Source organism: Pelodiscus sinensis, chromosome 10 (genome assembly GCF_049634645.1).
Source record: "Pelodiscus sinensis isolate JC-2024 chromosome 10, ASM4963464v1, whole genome shotgun sequence".
In the NCBI taxonomy this organism is placed as follows: Eukaryota; Metazoa; Chordata; order Testudines; family Trionychidae; genus Pelodiscus; species Pelodiscus sinensis.
In genome coordinates, this window is record NC_134720.1 from 55591715 (window position 1) to 55615060 (window position 23346).

A 23346-nucleotide genomic window follows, 5' to 3' on the forward strand; every position below is an offset into this window, starting at 1 on the left:
CTGCCTCCAATTATGGGGGCAGATGGCGGCCACAACCTTCATGGTCCTATTCGCGAGGCTACATGTGCACTGCCTACAGCATTCGCTTGCAAACACCTGTATCCCAGCTTGATATAGCCTCGTGAAGCGCCTCACGCTTCCTCCACCAGTACTGCAATCTCTCAACTGGTGGACATATTCTACTGAACAGTCGATGGCCCTTCACGAGAAGGACCTACGAAATCAAATGGATGTTGTATTTCTAATCTGAATCTGTCTAGGTTCCGCTTCCAGCCAGTGGACTGTTAACTCTGCTAAATTAAAGATCCCATTATTAAATATTTGTTCACTAGATAGGACTTACTGACTGTAATCATGAGACTCCCCTTACCTTCTCTTCATTAAGCTAAATAGATTGAGCTCCATGAGCCTGTCACTATAAGATATGTTTTCTAATCATTGAACTATTCTCATGCCTCTTCTCTGAACCCAGTTGGTCAACATCTTTCTTGATTTGTGGTCACCAGAAATGATAGTAGTTGCACCACTGCCAAATAGAGGTTATTAGACAATCTTTCTCTTAAGCAGCCATTGTTCTTGTCTGTCTGCTATGGGATTTTCAACTTGCTACTCCTGCTCACATTCCAATACGGCCCCGCTGCCAGCTCTTGCAGGTGTGCTCTGCTGTCTGGCTCCGTGCCATGCGGCGCAGCTCCATTCTGCCCCCGCCAGCACGCCAGAGTTGCGCTGCGTGGCTTCATTCCCGGGAGGCGCTGCTGCTGTGGCCGATGTGGCAGGCCACCCTGCCAGCTCCTGTAGGCGTGCTCTGCCACCTGGCTTGCTCCTGCAGGCATGATGTGCCACCTGGCTCTGTGCTGTGCAGCTCCACTCTGCCCCTGCCAGCGCAGAGAGAGGAGTAGAGACCGTGGGAGATGAGCCCGCAGCGCACAGGTAGAGGGGAGGGAAAGGAGAAGGAGGGGACTGAGCCATACGAGCACAGGGAGAGAAGATGGGGGAGGAGACGGAGGGAGCTGAGCCCCCAGAGTACTGGGGTGGAAGCACAGCTGCCCCATAGCCAGGATGGGAGGCTCTTTCCCGCTGCCTCCGAGCACTGGGCAGGTAGTGGTACGGGTTCCGCCGGCAACATGGCCTAGCTCAGTGCAGCGCTGCATGGAGAGAGGAGTAGAGACAGTGGGAGAAGAGTCCACAGAGCACAGGGAGAGGGGAGGGAAAAGGGAAGGAGGAGACTGAGCCATCAGAGCACTGGGAGAGAAGACGGAGGGGACTGAGCACCGGGGTGGAAGCAGAGCTTCACCTGAGCTGGGATGGGCGGCTATTTCCCGCTGCCCCCGAGCTCTGGGCGGGCAAGAACCTTTTAGTTTTTAGTAGAGGAAACAGACTGACACACTGTCTATAAAATTTTTAAAAATACAATCTTTTTAAAAGCGCACCAAAAGACTAAAAATAAAGTTTTCAGGTAGCAATTTAGGAGAAAGATTGGATGGGTAACAGTTAGCAACTACCTTGAATTGTACTTAGCCATCCAATCTTTCTTCTAAATTGTTGGCTGAAAACTTTATTTTTAAGTCCTTTGGTACACTTTTAGAAATATTGTCTTTTTAAAAAGTTTATTTATTTTACTTCTGAACTCTTACTTGAATTTCCCATGTTTATGCAAATTTCCACCCTTGATCTTTGTTCAAGAATAGTATATAGTATAATGACTTTTCTAGTGTATAACTATAACATCGCCCCTTCCATCTCTATAAACAAATTTAACATCCTGACTTTAAAGGGACATGCAAATGGAAGTCATAGCCGTGAGTCTTTTATATAAGAAAAGAGGAATTACAATTGAGAGCAACAACTTCAGCATTTATAAAAAACCTTTACACCTTTTGCTTCAATTGGTGTTTCGTCACTTGCTTAATCACAGCAAATGTTTAATCATCTCCATGTTAATCTACAGTGCTGTAGAAATCTCATTCATTGGTAAAAGTTCTAATTATTTTAACTAATATTTCAGTATATTTAGTCTTAATAAAAAAGTTGCAGTTAATGTGTAAAATGTGAGTGCTTGGTTAAACTTTAAGAATAATTTGTTTTTTTCTTTTCATCACTGGAAATTAAAACTCCTCTGACAATCTAAGTTTATTAATGTAAAGTAGTTTTATGCATACTTTTGTCACGTAGATTAAGTGGAGAATAGATTTTTAAATGTTCAAATTTTAACCTGTCCTTTTATTTCTTTCCATTAGTAAACTAGGGTTGTCAGAGGAGCAGACTGCATTGCTCACTTATTGGTCCTAGTTTACCCTCCTGGTGTGCACGAAAGGTTCCATAGTACGCCTTTCATAGTACCATGTTCAAGCATACCAGCAAGGTCTACATGGACCAGTTTATTTTGCAACACGTTGGTGTACTTTACAAATCATAGGGTTTCCCTGCTGTGTACATATCTGTTAACCTTTTTTAGTATTGTTTCCTCTGACTTGTGTTTTTATGTTTTTTAATTTTTTTTCCTTTAAAGGCAAATCCTCCTCCAATACTGGTAAATACAGATGCTTTGGAGACTCCAGCATATGTAAGCTTATATTTTCTTTCAGTTATTTTGTATATTTATGAATATACAATGTTTAGTTTTTGTTCTGTCATTACAAAGATAAAGCATATATCATATATATATATATGTCATAACCTACTCTGTGGTAGTGTATGCTCTGTAACCTGCTGAATCCCAAATGTTGCAGAGTACAGCTAATGTACCTCAAATTTATGCTGGTTATTCACAGATAATAGAGTTCTGGCCATATGTCTCAAATAACATTTACAGCCTGGGAATTTCTTTTCATATTCTTCCGTAGGGTGAAATAAATAGACCTCTTTGCCGCTATACCTCTGCTATGTCATGTGATTCCCTTTGACTGGAGGTTCTCAAATTATGGGGTGGGCCTTCCGAAGGAGGCATGGGAATGTATCAAGGGAGGCATGAGCGGTGTGTGTGTTGTGTTTTAAGAACTATGGCTGTCAGCCCCAGGTGGCTAGGGTTTGTGTAGAACGGCCATGCACACCTGCATGGTGGGGGTAAAGGTGACAGCTGGAACCCTGGGACTGACAACTAGAGTCCCATCCCCCAGTCTCTCAGCAAGAGCCCAAGCCCAGGCTGCCTCACCCACCTCTCACCTGGAGGTGATGGGACTCCAGCAGTCAGCACTGTAGATGTAGTAGCAGTGCTAGAAGTAAGCGTGGCAGTGGAGCATTAAATCTGCTGTGAAAAGTGATATTGGAAAATACAATTTTTCATATTGCCTCCCTTTGGTGTGATTGCACCCTTACATATAAGTCTGCTGTGAAAACTGATGCAGATAAATACCACTTTGCCTTTCTTCTGTGTTGCTGGTTGTGTGGCCCTGCCTTCAGAGATAGGGGCCCAGCCAGCAGCTGCTGTTTTATGCTCTGCCTTACGAGCTGGGTGGTGGTATATTCACTGGCGTGGTGCAGTGCGGTGTTGGGGAGGGAACGACACACTCCAAGAAGGTGCACTGCTGCTATAAGTTTGAAAACCTCTGCCTTAGACCTTTGATGGAAACTGTTTTTCAGTGTGTTTCATCAGACTTCTAATTCTCTACAGATATGCAGTAAAATTGTATTAGGACTGCCTGAATTACTAAATTAATAACTGTAGCTATGTGGGAATAAAAAGTAGTCTTAACTGCTCTGCATCTTAGCGTGCTATAGGAGTACTATTCATAGTTCCATAGTTACATGAGTTTTACATTCAGAAGAGAAAACTAACCATTTTGTTACGTATGAAGAATACAGTATATTTTCAAATTACAGTACACAATGACTTTTCTGAGAATAGTGATAGAAATGTAGCCGTGTTAGTCTGGTGTAGCTGAAACAAAAAACAGGACTATGTAGCACTTTAAAGACTAACAAGATGGTTTATTAGGTGATGAGCTTTCATGGGCCAGACCCACTTCCACTATTTGATCCAGACAATTTTCTTCCACTATTTGATCTGAGGAAGTGGGTCTGGCCCACGAAAGCTCATCACCTAATAAACCATCTTGTTAGTCTTTAAAGTGCTACATAGTCCTGTTTTCTGAGAACGTACAAGTAAATCCATAAATTGCAATCACTTAAGAGTCCATCCTTGAAGACATTTAGCACCTGCATCTTTTTTGTACTAAAAGTTCTTAATACCAAATGACTTTTTAAACTTCCCATGTAGTTAACTCACTGAAATTTTGAGTACAAGATACTTTAGAAATTTTGTTTCAAGGATTAAATGGTATTTTTGTGCCATTGTCTTTCATAGCTAAAATATTATCTTTTAATATAGGCTGATGAATACTTTTATTCTACAGAGCATTCCACAAAGAACTGCCCTCTTTCAAAATAGATGTCATCTCCCTTTGTTCTCAGTAGGAATATACCCATACTGGCCCTTAACAAAAGTGCCCTTTTCTGTAATGGCTACTGACTCATTGCTCACGATAAAGAGTAAAAGCAAGGTGTGCTCTCACTAAGATGGTATCTCACTGCTGCTCCTGGCTAGGCCAAAGCAGCCAGAGTGTATTGATGAATCTGATCTTAAAATGAAATGATTAAAAAAAAAGTAAAGTTCTTGCTATGCATCTTAACATTATTAGAAATACCACAGTAACATTTTGGAGGGGTTCTTTTTAATATTCACTTCTTCGAGTGATGTCCCCGTGGGTGCTCCACTGTTGGTGTCAGGCTCGTCCCGGCGCCATAGATGGGAGATTTTTACAGCATTGTTCCAGTTGAGCTGCGCATGCACAAGAGGCACTCAGTGGTCTCGTGTTTGAAGTTAGCGCAAGCAGCAAGACTCCCCTTAGTTCCTTCTTCACCTTTCTCAGCTACAGAAGGAGCTCCATCCTTTCTCCTCATCTCACTTCTAGGAGGAGAAAAAGGCTTTTTAGATAGATAGTATAGACTTTCCCATTGTGGTTCATTCTTTTTCTGTTAGACAGTTAATACTTACCCAAAAAACAAAACAAAAAAACCACCCAGTTTTTCACTTCAGCTTGTATATAGTTAGTCAGAACAACAGTTTTTTGCTGTGCAGTGGCAAGCCACGGAAACTATAAACTGCCACACACACAAAAAAAGGGGGAAAGGCAGCTTTACTCGTAAATAACACTTGCAGCTGCAAGTGGCATAGTCTGCCACCGGACAAAATGCCAGTCTCTCTCGGCTTCAGAAGATGCAAGAAATGCCAGGACTCCATGCCAGCCTATGATGACCACAGCAAATGCATACGCTGTTTGGGGGACTGAGTCATCCATCTGCCATGCAGACCTGGAATCTCGAGAAGTGTGCTGCTTACCAAGGACCTCAATTCAGGATGTGACTGAGACTCTTCCAAAACTGATCAAACCTTCGGATTGCTACCTCTTCCTGCTTCTCCATGTAGGAACTAACAATACGGCCAAGAATCACCTTGAGCGGGTCACTGCAGATTATGTAGCGCTGGGAAGACGGATCAAAGAATTTGAAGTGCACGTGGTGTTCTCGTCCATCCTCCCTGTTGAAGGAAAAAGTCCAGGTAGGGATTGTCGAATTGAGGAAGTAAATACGTGATTGCACAGGTGGCGTCAGAGAGAGAGCTTTGGTTTCTTTGGCCATGGGATTCTGTTCCAGGCACAAGGATTGTTAGAAAGAGATGGGATCCACCTAACCAAAAGAGGAAAGAGCATGTTCGCAGGCAGGCTTGCAAACCTAACGAGGAGGGCTTTTAAAGTAGGTTCGTTGGGGGACGGTGACCAAAGCCCTGAGGTAAGTGGGGAAGTCGGATACCGGGAAGAAGTACAAGGAGGAACGGGCAACAAAGAAGGACCCCTGATTCAAATGGAGAGGTCGGGCAATCAGCTGGTTATCTAAGGTGTTTGTACACAAATGCAAGAAGCTTGGGAAACAAACAGGGAAAAATTAGAAACCCTGGTCCAGTCAAAGAGGACTCCAGGCCAAGGTAGAATACCTACCATTCAATCAGGACAAATTGTTTGCTGCAAAGATTGATGAAGCTTTGCATTTTAGCAAACACTCATGCACCACCTTGTGCACACTGGGGATGTATCCCTTCCCCCCCCCCCCCCCCAACACCAAAGGAAGTGATGCACACCCTACCAAAGATGTAGGGATACAACGTTTGGCAGGAAGCTTCATCATCAACCATTTGACCAAAGCTGCTTCTGACCAGAAAACCAATGGAGAAGAGCCCCAAACATACTCTCTTCCATGACTCAGGTCTCTAGAGAGCAGGTTTTGAGAATTTGGTTGAAGATCTGCTCAACCTCCCTTCCGCACCAGTGGCAGGCAAGCCCAATATCTTCCACCACTGCTTGCGCCCTTTTTACCACTGTTGGGCAGTAATCACTGCAGATTGGTGGGTTTTAGAAATCATCAGCTGCGGGTACTCTATTCCTTTCCTGTTAGTTTCCCTCAACCTCCTCACCCTCTCGTTCCCTCTTCAGTGACTCTTCTCATGAAACCTTGCTCTGCCAAGAAGTCCAACACCTTCTCAACATAAGAGCTGTAGAAAGGGTCCCCAAGCAATACCAAGGGAGAGGTTTTTACTCAAACTACTTTCTCACCAAAAAGAGAACGGGGGTTGGAGACCTATCTTAGACCTCCGTCAACTAAACAGATCCTTCACAAGCAGCATTTCAAAATGGTTACACTCGCTACGATTATTCCCGTACTGGACAGGGGGACTGGTTTGCAGCCGTTGACCCCCAAGATGCATACTTCCATATCATGATACACCGTGCACACAGACGTTTTCTATGCTTTATAGTAGCATCAGACCATTTTCAGTACAGAGTCCTTCCGTTCATACTCTCCTCTGCCCTAGGGTATTCACCAAGACACTGGCAGTTGCAGTTGTGCACGTCCGTCAGAAAGGCATCACAATCTTCCCTTGTTTGGACGAAGGCTTCATCCAAGGTTTCTCCCAATAGATCACAAGGGGCATGATCAGATTCATAAAGACCTTCCTTCAATCTCTAGAGTTTATTATCAACAACCAAAATTCTACTCTGCACCCCACATAAGCCCTAGAGTTCATAGGGACTCGCATAGATTTTAGGACAGTACACACCTATCTCCCCAATCAACGTTTCGACAATATAAAAAGCCTGGTCACAATCATGGCCAGCATCTCAAGTGTTCCCATTCTAACTTGTCTCAAACTCATGGGACATATGGCAGCCACTACATATGTTGTCCCACATGCCAGACTGCACATTCAATGTTTCCAACAGTGGATTGCCTCAGTGTATACGCCAACTGAGCACCACGACCACAGGCATGTTTCCTCTACGCTGAAAGTCCTTCCTTACAATGGTGGACCCAGACACAGAACTTCTGCTCTGGGTTGCCCTTCCACTGAGATCAACTATCGAAGCAATTCACTCCAGACAGCTCACTTCTAGGTTGGGGTGCCCACTTCCAACAAGAATACATACAAGGGAAGTGGTCCAACAATGAATCTAGGTGCCACATCAATCTGTTTGAGCTTCGAGCGGTTCAGTACATGCAATTATTTCCTTCCATACATTCAGGGATCTTTGGTGCATATCCTCACTGATAATATGACCACAATGTTTTATATGAACTGCTAAGGAGGTGTCAGATCCCCTTCCCTATGTGCAGAGGCGATTTGGCTCTGGAATTGGTGTATCTAACACAACATAACCATCACACTGGAATACCTTCCTGGGGAAAAGAATACCATGGCAGATACCCCAGCCATCACTTTGTCACAGAGCATGCATGGGAACTGCACAGTCAGGTCACCCACAATCTATTCCAGTGCTGGGGTCGACTGCAAATAGACCTCTTTGCAGCAAGTCACAATTCCAAATGCCCCCAGTACTGTTCCAGAGCGGGCATAGGGCACAACTTCTTGGGAGACATAGTGTTCTTCCCATGGAATACTCACCTGTTATATGCCTTCCTTCCTATCCCTCTAATCCCCAGAGCTCTCCAGAAGATAGACACAGAACAGGGCCCATGTAATTCTAATAGCCTCGGCAGACATGGTTTCCATGTCTTTATCAACTGTCTGTGACCTCCCTGCCCATGTCTGTCCCGCCCGGACCTCCTGTCCTAGAGCAAAGGCATGATATTTCACCTGACAGCATGCTATCTATCTGGTTCTCTGAAGTGGAGTGACAGTGCTTGCAACAAATAAGAACTGTGCTACTGCATAGCAGGAGACAAACTACACATGATAATACCTGCACAAATGGCAATAATTCACACAGTAGTGCACTCAGAAGGGAGTCCAACCATCTATGGCTCCACTCCATTTAAACTTAATTATTTGAATAATGGAAGAGGGTCAAGTAGATTTTTAAAAAGATAGATATGCTCTTAGAATTCTGAAGGAGTTTAAGAATCAAGTGGCTGAGCTGCAAGCAGTAATATGCACATTCATGAGAAATCACTAGTCTTCTGAAGGTTTGAAGGGTGAAACAAGTTTTGTTTAAAAAGGCTCTAGGGATGTTCTAGGAAATTACATACCAAAAAGGTGTATATTTCTAATTGGCCAATTGGTTGAAATGATGATTTTAAAAAGAATAATAAAACACAGAAAGGATTTGGTGTGAGAGAGTCTGTGTACTGTCTTTTAGCGAATATAACCCGTGGGTTATATTTGTTTTTACAAACCCTGCCACCACCGCCCCCCCTCGGGCTATACTTGTGCGCGCGGTATATAGGGGTTTTTTTACTCAGTGGAAGAGGATCCCCTCCCTCCCACCCTTTCACTACCTTTACCGGCTTGGGGTTAGGCTCCTATCCCACGACCGAACAACGTGAGGAAACATACAAGGGGCGCAGCAGCCGGGAATGTTCTGGAGCCGGGGTAGAGGCATCCCCAGCAGAGGTGCAAGGTGGCAGGCTCCTAGCCCGGGCTGACAAAGGGAAGGAGTCCGGAGCAAGTTGCTCGGCAGCCAGCAGCAGCAGTGGCAGGAGTCTGCAGGCGGCCTTGGCTCACAGGAGCGGGGCCGGGACGTGGCGCTTGTTGCTCCTGCTCGATCCAGCCGGGCACCCTTCCTGCCTGCAGCCGCCGATGCCACACGCCGGACCCGCTGCGCGCTTGCTTGCAGCTCCCGGGCCGACGCCTGCCCCGCTGCTCCGAACCATGCCCCGGCCCAGGAACAACAAGTGGGGCATGGTTCAGGGCAGCTGGGCAGGTGTCGGCCCGGGAGGAACAAGTGAGCGTGCAGCGGGTCTGGCGTGCGGCGTCGGTGGCTGCAGGCAGGGAAGGGCGCCCAGCTGGATTGAGCAGGAGCAACAAGCGCCATGTCGTGGCCCCGCTCCTGTGAGCCAAGGCCGCCTGCAGACTCCCGCCGCTGCTGCTGCTGGCCGCCGAGCAACTTGCTCCGGACTCCTTTCCTTTGTCAGCCCGGGCTAGGAGCCTCCCGCCTTGCGCCTCTGCTGGGGATGCCTCTGCTCTGGCTCTGGAGTGTTCCTGGCTGCTGTGCCCCTTGTAAGTTTCCCCGCGTTGTTCTCTCGCGGGCTGGGAGCCTAACCCCCTGCATCGTAAATATACCCCCGGCACAGCCTTGTATACCCCACGGGTTATACTCGTGCATGGCGTATACAAGATTTTTTTTACTGAAATAGCAAAAACCACGGGGTATATTCGGGGGCAGGTTATATTTGGGTGCAGGATATATTTGCTAAAATACGGTAGCATAGTTTCTACAAGGGAAATTTGGGTTTCATTATTTTCTGAAAATTCATTGACTATGTCAGTATGGTAATGGGTAAAAGGAGAACTAGTAGATTAAATTTACTTGTGCTGTCAAAAGGCTTCTGGAAAGGTACCTTATAAGGACCTACTAAAGAAGTCACGGAGTAAGAGGAAAAAGTAAAGTCACGAATAAAAAATGGCGGAGGGAGAAAATAGTATACAATGAGAGGTCCGCTTGCTCCATGACAAATGGTTGATAATGAAAGGTGCCAAAAGGTTCTGTGTCAAGTCCCAGTATCTTTAAATTTATTCATTGTTTTTATGAAAAGGACATTTAGTAATGCTGTGTCAAAATTTCCTAATGAGAGAGCATTGTTAGTCAAGAATAGAGAGGGCAGTCAGAGACCTATAAAGTGTCAAATAAAAATTTAGAGTAAATAAACACAAAGTAATGCACACTGGGGAGACAATTTTGAATTACTGCAAAAATATATAAGGTTGTGAGTGAGTTGTATTACTTCAAAAAAACAACTTGAGGAAAAGGAAGGCAGTTATAAATTTAAATATCTCTGGTTAGATTGCTATAAAGCAAATGGCAGAAATGTTCAATAAATATTTCTGTTCAATATTAGGGTGAAAAGCTATGATATTGTCATTTCTGATGATGAGTCAGGAAGACGCTAAAAATCAGCTTTTACTATTAGACGTTCTAAAATCAGAGAGTTCAGATAACATGTACCCAAACGTTCTTCATTGAATGATGGTCCTTGTGTAGATTCCAAACATAGAGTGTGCATGTGCACGGTGTGCCACAGCTGGAATAATTCAGTAGCAGTTGTGCATGGTCCTCGTGTCTGCAGCTGAGGTTAGAAGAGGCTGTTCAGTTTGAGGTGCTGCTGCTCCTCCTCGCTCCCCCATCGATCTTAATCCCGCATGGCCAGAGTTGGAACCCCTGTTCTTCCATGTTCTTAGTCTAGCTAAAAGAGTGGGTTGTCTGTTATTCCTTTTTGTGTATGGTGGCATATAATAATTTTTCTTGCTTTTGTAGAGTATTAGTGTTTTAGTTAAGTTGGCTTTCAGACTTGTTTTCTTGTTGGCGAGACTGCCCATCCTGCGGATTGTGTTCCAGCAGTTCAGCTTCCAAAACTGTCATTTATGCACACGCTCCTTTTCTGAGAATGGGGAGTACCAACAGTGCTTATACTGTCTCAGCAAAGCCTGCATCATTACCCATTGACAAAAGAGCCTGCTGGACTGTTGATTTTCAGTAACTCTTAAAACACGGGTGGGGAACATTTTTTGCATCCTGGGCCTCTGACCCACAGAGAAATCAGTCAGGGGCCACACACAAGTGAGAAGCAAAACAACAAACAAACAAAAAAAACCCTTCACTGATGTGGCCCCCATCTGAAAAGGAGAAAGAGACTCCCCACATTCCCCTTCCATACCAGAGTCTAGCGAGGACCAGGCTAGTAGTTTTTGTTTGCTCCTACCCCACAGGGGGGCAGCGGGGGACGTATGTGCCAGTACAAGCTCCCAATTCTGGGGAAAGGGCGGGGAGTCCTGAGTCTCGGGGGCCAGATCCAGGCAAGCTGGGGGCTGGATCAGTGTCTTTAACCTTTTCTCTGGTACCATCTTCACCGCTGTGCTCTCCAGATTCGCCCTACTTAAGAAGAGAAGATAGGGATAGAGTGTACCAACATACTAGATGCTATGGGTCTAGATATGACATGTCACCATCATTTGTACAGAGGGTACAAAACTCATTCTCCACCCCCTTCATCATGAGGATCACCTCATTCTCTATACTCCCCTAGGCAGCATCGAGAATATTACCGGTCAAGATTCCCCTCTAGGAATACTCCTTCATATAGATGTCATTGGCCTACCTAGCACCGACATTACTCTCATCAGCATCACCATGAGCATGACTATCCTTGCTGTTGCCGTTATGCCCTCAAATTCTCCACAACCTTTGCATGCACAACAGCTTACAACCACGTCTCCCAGAATTCCTTCCACGGCTCACTATTCGGAACCAGAAGAGGGCCAATTTTCAGAAGTAGAGAAACAACCACCTGAGCTTTCTCCAACAGATCAATCCTCATCATCTCCCGATGAGGCTGTTATACCGGGGGATCAATCTTCACCTGATAATCTAAGGCAATTTCAAGAATTCTTCAAGAGAGTGGCTGCATCCCGGGATGTTCAATTATCGAAGGTACAGGAAAAGTAGCATAAACTTCTTAAAAATCTGCAGCCCTGGCAATGGGGGATAGTTGCAATACCAATAGATGAAGCTATTATGGATTCAGCGGAAGAAACCCAACTAATAAATGAGCTGATAAAAGGTACTTTGTTCCTCTGAAGGTGGCTGACTTTCTTTTTATGCATCCGCAGACCAATTCGCTAATTGTCAACATCGCTCAGCACAGATCCAAATTTCCACAGCACAAACCAAATGCGGAAATGGACAACAAGTGTATGGATCTCGTGAAACTTTACTTCTCCTCTACACTGTTTCTGAGACCAGTCAACTATGTGGCACTGTTGTCCAATCATAATTTTGATAATTATTCAAAACTATCTGCCCTGATGAAACACCTTCCTGATTGGAAGTGGCCCATACTTTAGTCAGTTCAGGAGGGCTATGCTTCCTCTAGAACAACCTTGCAAATAGTGCTGGATGTAGCCGACAGTGTCCAGAGCAACTGCGACATCTATTGTCTTGAGAAGGGTTTCTTGGCTACATTCCGTTGGAGTCCCTCGCGACTTAGTCAAAAGTGGACGACCTCCCCTTAGACAATTTAAAGTTATTCGCAAAAAAGACCGACAACGTCCTACATTCGAGCAAGGACTTGAGGACGACTTTACACACATTAGGGATATACACACCACCCTACAGTTGCAAACAATATACCCCATATAAAAACACCGGGAATTCCTGTACCCCAGGTATAATCATCGGGGGTTTGATCAGTCCAAGAACAACCGTAATGCCAATAACCAAGCCAACAACCAGCAAGTTTGACATTTTGGTCAAGGCCTTGCAAAATCTCCCTGTCTCCCACCAGCCATCACACTCTGGTCCGGTTTTCCACCACTGTTTAAGGCCCTTCTGCCATTGTAGGAATGCCATCACTTCAGACCACTGGGTACTCAAAGTCATAGCATCAGAGTACACCATCCATTTCTCACCACACTACCTCTAACTTCTCCACCCTCGCTGTCCCTTTTCAGGGTACCCTTTCACAAGAGTCTGCTCAGACAAGAGGTACAGAGTTTACTCGATATGGGAGCAATAGAAATCGTTCCCAGAGACTTCCAAGGCAGAGGGTTTTATTCACATTACTTACTCACCCCAAAAAGGACGGGAGGATGGAGGCCGATTCTAGACCTCTGCAGACTGAACCGCTATCTTCGAAAACAGTGATTCAAAATGGTTACCTTAGCGGCCATAATACCAGCGCTAGACAAGGGAGACTGGCTTGCAGCCCTCGACTTACAAGATGCATATTTCCATATAACTATTCATCTGGCACGCAAACAATTCATAGTAGGACCAGATCACTGAGTACTTTTGTTCAACCTTTCTTCTGCGCCCAGAGTATTTTGAAAGTCTCTGGCTGTGGTAGCAGCGTACCTGCGCAGACAGTAGGTCATTATATTTCCTTACCTGGACAGTTGCTTGGTGAGAGGCACATTGGAGGGAGAGACACAATGGATGATATCAACTACAAGACAAGTATTCAAACTCCTGGGCCTCCTACTCAATGTACAAAAGTCGACTGTAGGAAATAATTCTGGACACTCTGGATGCAAGTGAAAACAAGCTGAGGATTTATTGTACACCAGCGCTGGTGGAGTACCAAGCAGGAGTTAACCTGGAGAGCACTAGTTAATGAAAACATTACATTGAATTATATAGGCAGCAGGTGGGCAGAGTAGAAGCAATTCCATAGGTTCTGGCGGCAAGACATAATGAGCACATAAGCCAATAACTACAAAAGTTACACAATTAAACATCTTATCAATAATACAGGTCTTAACAAGCTAAATATCCAACATAAACAAAAAGTCATGTTGATGGCAACTTTGCTGAAATTATGATACGTCTACTGCGGGGGTGATACTGCCTTGCATTGGCGCGGTCCTTGGGATTCAGGCTTATTTATCTAAAATTAAAGGAGACAGTGAGAGAAACTTCCGCGCAGTTTGTTTAGGGACCAGCCAGGGCCTTATCAGAGTGAGGCCCTCTTGGAACGTGATTGCCAGGGCGACCAGGGTCAAGTTAACTGCCTGCTCTGTGCGTTCTCAGGCCTGGCCTCATTATTTAGGATTTAGATGAGAGTTCTTAGCAGAATACCATGGAGCTGCCTCAGTTTATCCCTACGTCGACTCTTCTGCCGACACAGTCTCTATACCTGTGGTCACCAACCCATTGATCGGGAGGGCTCGACCAGTTAATTGCTAGGTGTTCAGGGGCCCCCCTCATTTCCCCCACCCCACAGGAAGCCCCACTACTTACCTTCAGCGACAATAGAGGTAGCGCCAGTTTCCTGCTGGGTGGACGGAAGTCCCACAGCTGCACGTCACTTCTGGGGTTTTAGGAAGTGCGCTGGCTGCTCCCCTCCCCCAGACAGCCAGCGCGGTACCTGAAAGGCCAGGTCTGCGGCGTGCCGGGGACTTCCGAGGGGTGGGGGAGTTAGGAGTTCCCGGAGGAGGCGTGCACTGGGGCTTCCCTCGTGGGGGGCAGGGGTAAGAGTCCCCAGAGGAGGCGTGTGCAAGGGCTTCCCTCCTCTGCGGGTTTCCCAGAGGTGGCATGTGCTGTGGGCTTCCTGCGTGGGGGCGGCGGGGGCGGGAGGAATTCCCAAGGGAGACGTGTGCCGGGGCTTCCTTCCTCGGGGGAAGGGGAAAGGAGTTGTATACAGGGGACTCCCTGTCCCTTGCACCTACACTCACTGGCACCCTGTCCCCTGCCCCCACTGGCACCATATTCCCACCCCAGCACACTGTCCCATGTCCCCTGCCGCAGCACCTTCTGGCACCCTGACCTTGCCCTAGCACTCACTAACACCCTTCACCAGTACCACATCCCCCGCTCCCGCCAGCACAGTTGGGGCCACATTAACGAGGCTTGTGGGATTTGGAGGAGTTATTTTTTTGCATCTCACTTGTGTGGCCCCAACTGATAATGCTGAAACTTCTTGTGTTTGACATATTTTATTAAAAAATGAAGCCTTGTCAACAAACCTCTAATTGAGGCCACTCCTTCATCTAGTACTGTACCTCTCTCCCCTCTCTCCTCCTGGACCCCAAATCTGAGCCTATCATACACTGGAACCCTCTGTCCTGATCCTCTCACGTCCCCGAACTCCTGCACCCACCCTCAGTTTTCTGCCACAACACTTCTGCATCCTGCACACACTACAAAACTGTGTCCTGAGCTCATCATACTCACAAACTCCCTGCCCTGGATTAACAGTGGCATAACATGCAAATCAGAGGAGGTGATAGTACTGCTCTGTTTGATGATGCACATTGCTGTCTCAGCTGGTATACTGTGTCCAGTTTTGAACACTGCTGTGTAGAAGGAATGTAGAGAAATTAGAAAGGATTCAAAGGTGAGTGACAAACATAATCAATGGGGTGAAATGGGAGCCATGTGAGCAAAGGCTGAAGGAATTCTATAACTTTAGTTTGGAAAGAAGAGATTGAGGGGAAAGGTGGTGGGGGTGGGACATGATAGCAGTCTTCAAATGCTTAAACGCTGCTGTAAAAGCATAGTGAAGAATAAGAACAATAGAATGGTCATACTGGGTTAGACTAAAGCTCCACCGAACCCAGTAACTTGTCTTTTGACAGTGGCAGCAACCCCAGAGGGAATGAAAAGAACAAGTGATCCATTCCCCGTCAATCATCCCCAGCTTCTGGCAAATAAGAGCCTAAGAACACAAACTACAGCATAGCAGTTTTAAATTAAACCCTAGGAAAATGTTTTATACCTATAAGAACAGGACAGTGAAACAAAAACTATGTAGAGAAGTCACAGAAAGTCCTTCATTGGAGGTTTTTAAAAAGAAGCTGAATATCTAGCTGTCTTGGATGGTCGACAGACAACAAATCCTGTATCTTGGCAAGGGGCTTAGACACTGGATGCCTGTGGAGTTCTTTCTAAGGCTATGTCTATGCTGCTGGATTTTGCCTGCAGAGAGTATGCTAATGAAGCGCTCATTAGTAACTCTCACGCTTCATTTGCATAGTGTCTGCCCGAGGCTTTTTGCGCAAGATGCTTACCGTAAAATTGCGAGTATAATGCGCACTTTTTTCTGGGTTTTTTAGCGTCAAAGTCGGGATGCGTATTATATATGAGTTATCTTTTAAGTTTTATTTTGGCAGTTCCACATCAGTTAATTAATTGCTGGATGCCAGATGTGAAATTGAATTTTATTACCATAGACAAGCAAGCATATAGACTTTGAAAAAACTAAGTAAGAGTAAGTAAATCAATACCGTGGTTCAGACATGCAAATATATTAATAGTCAGTTTCATTGAGCGAAATTGATCTTCTACTCATCTTCGAAGCCCTCAAATTCACTGTTATAATCTTTCTCGAACAGACGAGCAATATCTTCTGGGGTATAGCCCTCAACATCTTCATCCAGGTAATACAAGTCATTGTCGTCTTCACCTAATACATCGTCACTTGGATCACGTGCATCATCCATCTACAGGACATCATCCTCGCTGCTATCCATCGCATTAGAGATGCTGCATTTCAGAAACCCCTTTCTTATGATAGCGGGATCAAGTTGAAGCCAGACATCCGCTATCCATCGGGTCACGTCTTGCAGCATTGGTGTTCGCCATACGTCCACCTGCAGTAAATGTATGTTCACCTTCCAACAACCAGGTGTTCCATTTCCTGCGTAGTGCATCTTTCATTGGCTTGTTAACTGTCATGTCAAGCGGTTGCAACATTTTGGTCATTTCATCAGGAATAATTGCCAAGTCTGTTTTGTCATGCTGAAGCATTTTCTTGATTGATGGCATACGATGACAACGAAATGCACCCAAAACTATTACAGACCTCTTTCTCATAAGTCCACCTGGCCACTTTGCCCTAACCGTTTGTAGCCAAGCAAGCATTAAAGCTTTGTCAATCCAGCCTTTAGGGTGAACACACTCGTGAACAGTCTTAGGGAATATAACATTTTTTGGCATTGTCTTGTGCTTAAAGATGATATAAGGTGGCAGCTTCGTTCCGTTGGCCATGCAAACAAGTATAATGGTAAACTTTGACTTTTCATGCTCTGTGGTAGCAATTGATACGGTCTTGGCACCTTTCACTTCAAGCGTTCTATCATAAGGATTATTGAAATTTAAAGGTGTCTGGTCCACGTTACTGATTAATGAAAGGTCATACTTGTGTTTCTTGCGTAGTTTTATGATAAACTTCTGGAACTGTAGTAATTTGGCATTAGAGTCCATGGGTAGCTTCTGCGTGATTGTCATTCATTGTTGGACTGATAGGCCATGCCGATGCATGAACCGATCGCCCCAGCCATACGGCGCTTTAAACCCGGTTGTGTTAGCACACATTTTTGCAATGGTCAGAGCCTTCACTTGAACCTCCGCAATGCTAACGCCACCACCTTGCTGTTGACACTTAGTAATCCAATCATGCAGCTTGGTCTCCATCTCAGGATATGCAGTGCTTTGACCTCACTCAGCCATCTTTGTCCGAGGCATCGCTTGCAGGCGCTCTTTCAGCCGTCTCCAAAGTCGAATGTTCGACTCTTCTATGCCATCAATTTTGCGGCTGGCAGCTCTGTTGCCATGAGCCTGACCCTAGCTAACTACCTTAAGTTTTTCAGCTGCAGTGTAAGATCGTCGACAACTCATGGTATCACAAAGAGAGCATTGAAATGCTGTGCATTATATAGTCGTACGCTCATGTGCAATCAACTGGCAATACAAAAAGGCAGGAAATACAGCAATACGGGGTGTGTGTTCTATATAGGTGTATAGATTTTTTCATTATAAGATTCAAAAGTCAGGGTACGCATTATACATTGGTGTGCATTATATTCGAGATTTTACGGTATTCCTCAAAAAGGAGGTATACGGTTCTTGTGCCAAAGGTTTTTTTTGCCCAAAATGGATCCATCTATGCTGCTAGTTTTTGCACAAAAACCTCTTGCGCAGAAAGTCTTGGGCAGAGATGATGCAAATGAAGCGCAAGAAATTATAATTGAATGTTTCATTAGCATACTCTCTGCCGGCAAAAGCTGGCAGTGTAGACATAGCCTAACTGTATGGTTCCATTAGCTTTCTTCCTAGCTTCTGGAACTTTCCCAGTGCTCTAAGACTTTTTGAAAATCAACATTAATGATCCAGCAACTTCATGAGCTACTCTTTTAAACTTGGTAAGACTTGAGTGAGTTATCTGGGCCAGCTAATATAAAACATGTATGTCCTTGATAGCTTTTCTTGACCATTCTGTAGAGATATTAATGGAATGGAAAGAACATTATTGTCATTATGAGACTGCATTATCTTTTTGTCCTCAAATGTGGACGAGAAATATATAATGACTGTCTCTGCCCTTTATGCATTATTATAGATCATTCTATCATTTGCATCAAGTAATTAATGAAGATCATTGTCAAGATACTTTTAGTTCCTAGTATATTTTGAAAAAAACTCTGTATTGTCCTTAAGTCTGCTAGCCATAGGTTTTTACTTGAGACCCTTGGCTTCTTTTATTGGTTTTCTACCATTCCTAATTTATTATCTATTCATTAGGGATGTTAGAAGTTAATTACTTTAATAATAGTGTACATTTCTTAGCAGTTACATGATTACTTAGTGCTCCCCTTCTGGGGAGAGTGCTGGGATCCCATGCACTCCTGGCCCCACTCCGGGGAGGAGGGGGAGGGAAGGAGGAGGAGGCCCTGTCACCCTATGCTGTTCCCACGGTGTCAGTGGCAACAGTGCGGGGTGGCAGGCCGCTCCCCTGCATGCTCTTCATTTAAAACTCAGACCAGTGGGCTGGTACTGTCAGTCCGAGTTTTAAATGCAGAGCATACAGGAAGGTTTAGTCATGGTTAACCTGGACTGTTAACTGATAAGCAATCACTTATAGATTATCTGGGTTGCTATTAACATCCCTAATATTCAGCACTCTCAACAAAGATCTAAACAATCCAAAAATATTTAAAAACAGTTGACTTTTTGCGGAGCATTTCAAAGAAGAAGAGGAAGTCCATAATAGCCAGAAAATGGAAGCAAAGGAAGCTGATGATAAATTAAAGACTGCAATGATCATGATGCCCATGAATAAATTATGCAGATAATGTGGTATGTGGAATCTAATAATCCTGTGAAAAATGGTAAATTGAATTGAACACATCAGTAATTAGAAAAAGATATGAAAGCAATAGCTGACCATGACAATATCCATTTCTGATCAGTCAGATTAATTGTGTGATCCTAAATGTGCTGAAGAGCACAGGACAATGGAAAAGGAAGCCTACTTAGATGCAGTGGCAGCTGACGTCCTCACCCATGCCTTCGTATCTTTGAATTCGCATATCTTATTTCTGTGGGTTTGTCTTTACTGTGTAGGCGTTCCCAGAAGAAAAAATTAAACATAAAAGCTATCTTTGCATAATGCAGTGGCCTCTTTGGTGCGTGTGAGAGCTCAGGGCCCCTTTCCTTTTTTTATGGAATAGTGTATGTTAAAAATGTTGTATTGATTTTCAGTTTCATGGATAAATATGAAACCTCCATTATGTCCAATAGGATGCAAACAGGAGTACGAACAACTTCTTAAAAGTATTGTACTATACCAGAAAATTGCAGATGTACATGTTTTTTAAATAGCTCTGTTTTCTCCACACTGTATAGAGGTATGTTTACTTAGAAGCCAATGTGCATCAGTATAGAAGACTGGAATCACTTTTTGCATACAAAAGTTTGTAAAATATAAAATACTGTAGGATATTGTTTGAGGCTATATAGAGAGCATCAGTTCAGACATTCTCTATTTTTTATTTGGTAAATGTCTTTCATTGTGAACCTCTTAAAATCAGGAGCCTAATAAGAATCCCTAAAAATCAAGTTAGCAAAATATTTCTATATTTTGTTGCCATTATTTACAATGTAAATTTAGATGGAAAAAATTGCATTTTCAACATTTATCTATTAGCAATAAATTGCATTAGGGTTTTAGTTTCTTGCCTTAAAATAAATCACTCATTGGTTGTGTATATTGTCTTTATTGTTCACATTTGATCTAGAATGATGTTTCCAGTGTCTATTACTTGTAGGTTAACCCGTTCATTGAGTTTTAGGCAACTTTGATCGTAGGAGTTATTTCTTTGAGTGATTGCTTATGTCCATTCCACGTAGGTATGTGCATGTCGTGTGCACAAGTCGTTAGAAGGTTTTCCTCCTCAGTGTTACCTGTTGGACCAGTGGGGGAGCCCTCTGTATCTGTGCATATATACTCCTGCTGACTCCTCCATCCCCTCAGTTCATTCTTACTGCCCGTGATGGTTGTTGGAACGTGCTTTGCTTGCTCCACAAGTGAGCCTTAGCAGTTCTCGTTGTTTTAGCTTGTGTTCTCTCATTCTCGTTCAAATTTCAGTTCAGGTTTAGTGTTAATAGTTTGTAGTTGTTGTAGTCGTTAGTGATAGTTCTAGTGTAAATAGGGGTTTACGTCTGCATCCCCTAATGCTCCGTGTGGGGCATGCCCGGGCCCCAAAATTGCCTCAACTGCCTAGAAGAAGCCCATCTTATGGATGAGTTGAAGATCTACTGGAGTTTCAAGCCCCGAATCAAGTGAGAGAGAGAGACTCCTGGCTGAAAATGCTCCTTGTGGAAGCAGCTCTCTGCAAGGCACTAGCCACATAATCAGCACCAGCTTCAATGCAGGAGGCACTAGGACATTTGTGCACCTCTCTGGCGCTGTGGCACACTGCGTTAGAACATTTGTGCTCTTAGTTCCTGTTCATCGGAAGAAGCAGAGACCTAGCAGGGGCTGGACTCCATCAAGGTATGTGCTGAAAGTGCACCTGCAGTCTGTGGCCACAGTGCCCAGGGCACCAGCTCCTGGTTGGCACCAGTCGAGCCCGTGCCACAACCCACATCCAGAGCTGGTGAAAGTGGACCCTCTGGATAAACTCGAGGCCTCAAGGAAGCTCATTGACCTCACGTCCTCCCTGGCCTCTCTGTCTGGCACTAGAAGAGCTCAAGATACTTGTCCTCCCTGCACCAATCTTCTGGCACCTGTGACCTTGGTACCTGCACAAAGGCCTCACCAGAGGGCACCACCTGCAACACAGCCTTTGGCACTGCTTTCCAGGCTCTCTCTGGTAAAGAGGCCTCAGGCTCTGGCCGCTGCAGCTGCCATGCTGCCTCCTCTGCCTTGGCACTGGGGGAAGCCAGGGTCGATGGTCAAGCATTTCCTGGCCCACCATTCTCCGGCACTGCACACATTGGTACCACCATGGTTGGCCTTGGACTATTTTACTGACTCTGAGGCTGAGTCGGTGTTCTCAGGAGCAGGTGTATCACCACACCTGGCACCAGTGTATTTGCAGAGCTGCCGCTGCCACCTTGGCTCCCCCAGTGGCAGCCACTGGTTCAGTGGCCCTGCTGGACCCTCTGGGCTTACCATCAGGCCTAGGACCCAGGTCCCTCTAGGCTGGACTCCATTTACTTAGGCTCTAGGGCTCCGCCATTGATGACTCCATAGACTTGCTCCGTGACATATGCCGGTTCCCAGGCCCTCTACAAATGTCCCCCAAGACTTTCCAGGGATGAAGTCATGGACTGGCTTAGCCAGTAGCTTCTGTTTCTGCTCGTCTTCCGATCAGGAGGCGGGACCATCTGATAAATCCCAAGGGCCGCACAAGGGGTTTTGAAGGTGCACCTAAGGACATTGTATTGGTTACCACCTTGACCCTCCTTTTTTGGGATCATTTATCCGCTTTCCACTGTGCCTGGATGTCTGTAACATGAGACCTCTTGTTCCTGGACACAGTGGAGAATGGATACTCTATCCTGCTCCTTTCCCAGTCCCCCTCCAATCATTCTTCCATTTCGCTCTTCAAGGATCCCTCTGACGAGCATCTATTGCACAAGGAGGTGTGATAGTTCCTTGATCTAGGAGCGGTGAAAGTGGTTCCCATGGAGTTTGGGGCAAGGGATTCTACTCCCGCTACATCCTGATTCCCAAAGCCAAGGGTGGCTTTCGTCCCATCCTAACCTCCGGGACCTCAACGCCTTCATTTTCAAAACAAAGTTCAAGATGATGACGTTGGCGTCCATCATCCCCTCCTTCAGTTTGAGAGACTGGTATGCTGCCCCTGAAGTAAAAGATGCTTATTTTCATATTTTCATTGCCCCATGTCACTGATGCTTTCTCTGTTTCATGGTGGGCCAAGGCCACTACCAATTCATTGTGCCCCCTTTTGACACATCTATGCCCCCTCCTCCCCCCTCACCCCTCCGGGTCTTCAACAAATCTATTACAAATCTAATTGCTTTCCTTTGAAAGTGCAGGGTTCAGGTCTGTCCCTGCCTGAACGACTGGCTGGGAAGGAACCCTCTTTTACCCATGTTCTCAATCATGTACAGCTGCTCCTCGAGTTGTGAACGGTCGAGTTACGACCGTTCACACTTACAACCAAAGCTCCCATGGAATGGTCTTAAAGGTGGTCCCCGAGTTACGAACGCGACCCGCGCTTATGAACAGCGCAGTCGCGTGTAACTCAGTGGGGTCCAAGTTACGAATGGATTGAGTTATGGCCAAGTGTTTGGTCCGGAACTCGTTTGTAACTTGGGGAGAGACTGTATCCTGGTTTCAAGCAGTCTCTTTAGACCTGGGCCAAGTCCACCCTGTTCCCTACCCAGATGATAGAGTTTGTGGGTGCCCTGCTGAACTCTACAATAGCCATGGCCTTTGTGCCCAGAGCTCTGTTCCTAACAGTCAAGGAATCCATCCTGTGCCTGCAGGCCTCTCCTGCAGCCAGAAATTGTCTGAGGCTCCTCGCTTTCATGGCAGTATGCACATATGTGGTGCAACACTCCAGGGTCTGTCTCTGTCCTCTACAGCTGTGGTTAGCTCCGGCGTGTGATCCAGTCTTCCATCTGTTGGACATGGTGGTAACTATTCCAGAGGGTTCCCTAACCTCCTTTGACTGGTGGCTCCAAGAGGAGGTGGTCTGTGCCAGGGTTCTGTTCTTCCGCCCCCCCGCCGCCATTCCAGCTCATGACAGATACGTCTGACACTGGATGGGGGGCTCATATTGGGGACCTGAGGATCTGTCCCTTCATATGAATGTCAGGGAGATGAAAGTGGTTCCCCACGCTTGTCGGGCTTTTCTTCCCCAGTTGAGGAACAGGGAAGTTCTAGTTCAGTCTGACAATATGGCATTGGTGTTCTATATTGGTGCTCGTTCCCTTCCCCTAGGTCACAAAGTTCTCCTGCTCTGGGAATTCTGCATTCAGCAGCATATTCACCCAGTAGCCTCGTATCTTCTGGGGCACTCAGAACACTGTGGAGGATTGGCTTAGCAAATCCTGTTTGGGTCACGAGTGGTCCCTCAGGGCGGACATT

General features: G+C 45.4%; 1 protein-coding gene across 11 annotated transcripts in view; it reads left to right on the forward strand.

Moving 5' to 3' along the window:
* The window catches only part of DLG1 (discs large MAGUK scaffold protein 1), a 360129-nt gene that overhangs the window by 139816 nt on the left and 196967 nt on the right, over window positions 1–23346 (forward strand). For all 11 annotated transcript variants that reach the window (XM_075938333.1, XM_075938326.1, XM_075938327.1 and 8 more), the window contains one exon: window positions 2510–2563. In XM_075938333.1, the coding sequence (XP_075794448.1) occupies window positions 2510–2563 (54 nt within the window). The remainder of the gene's footprint in view (window positions 1–2509; window positions 2564–23346) is intronic.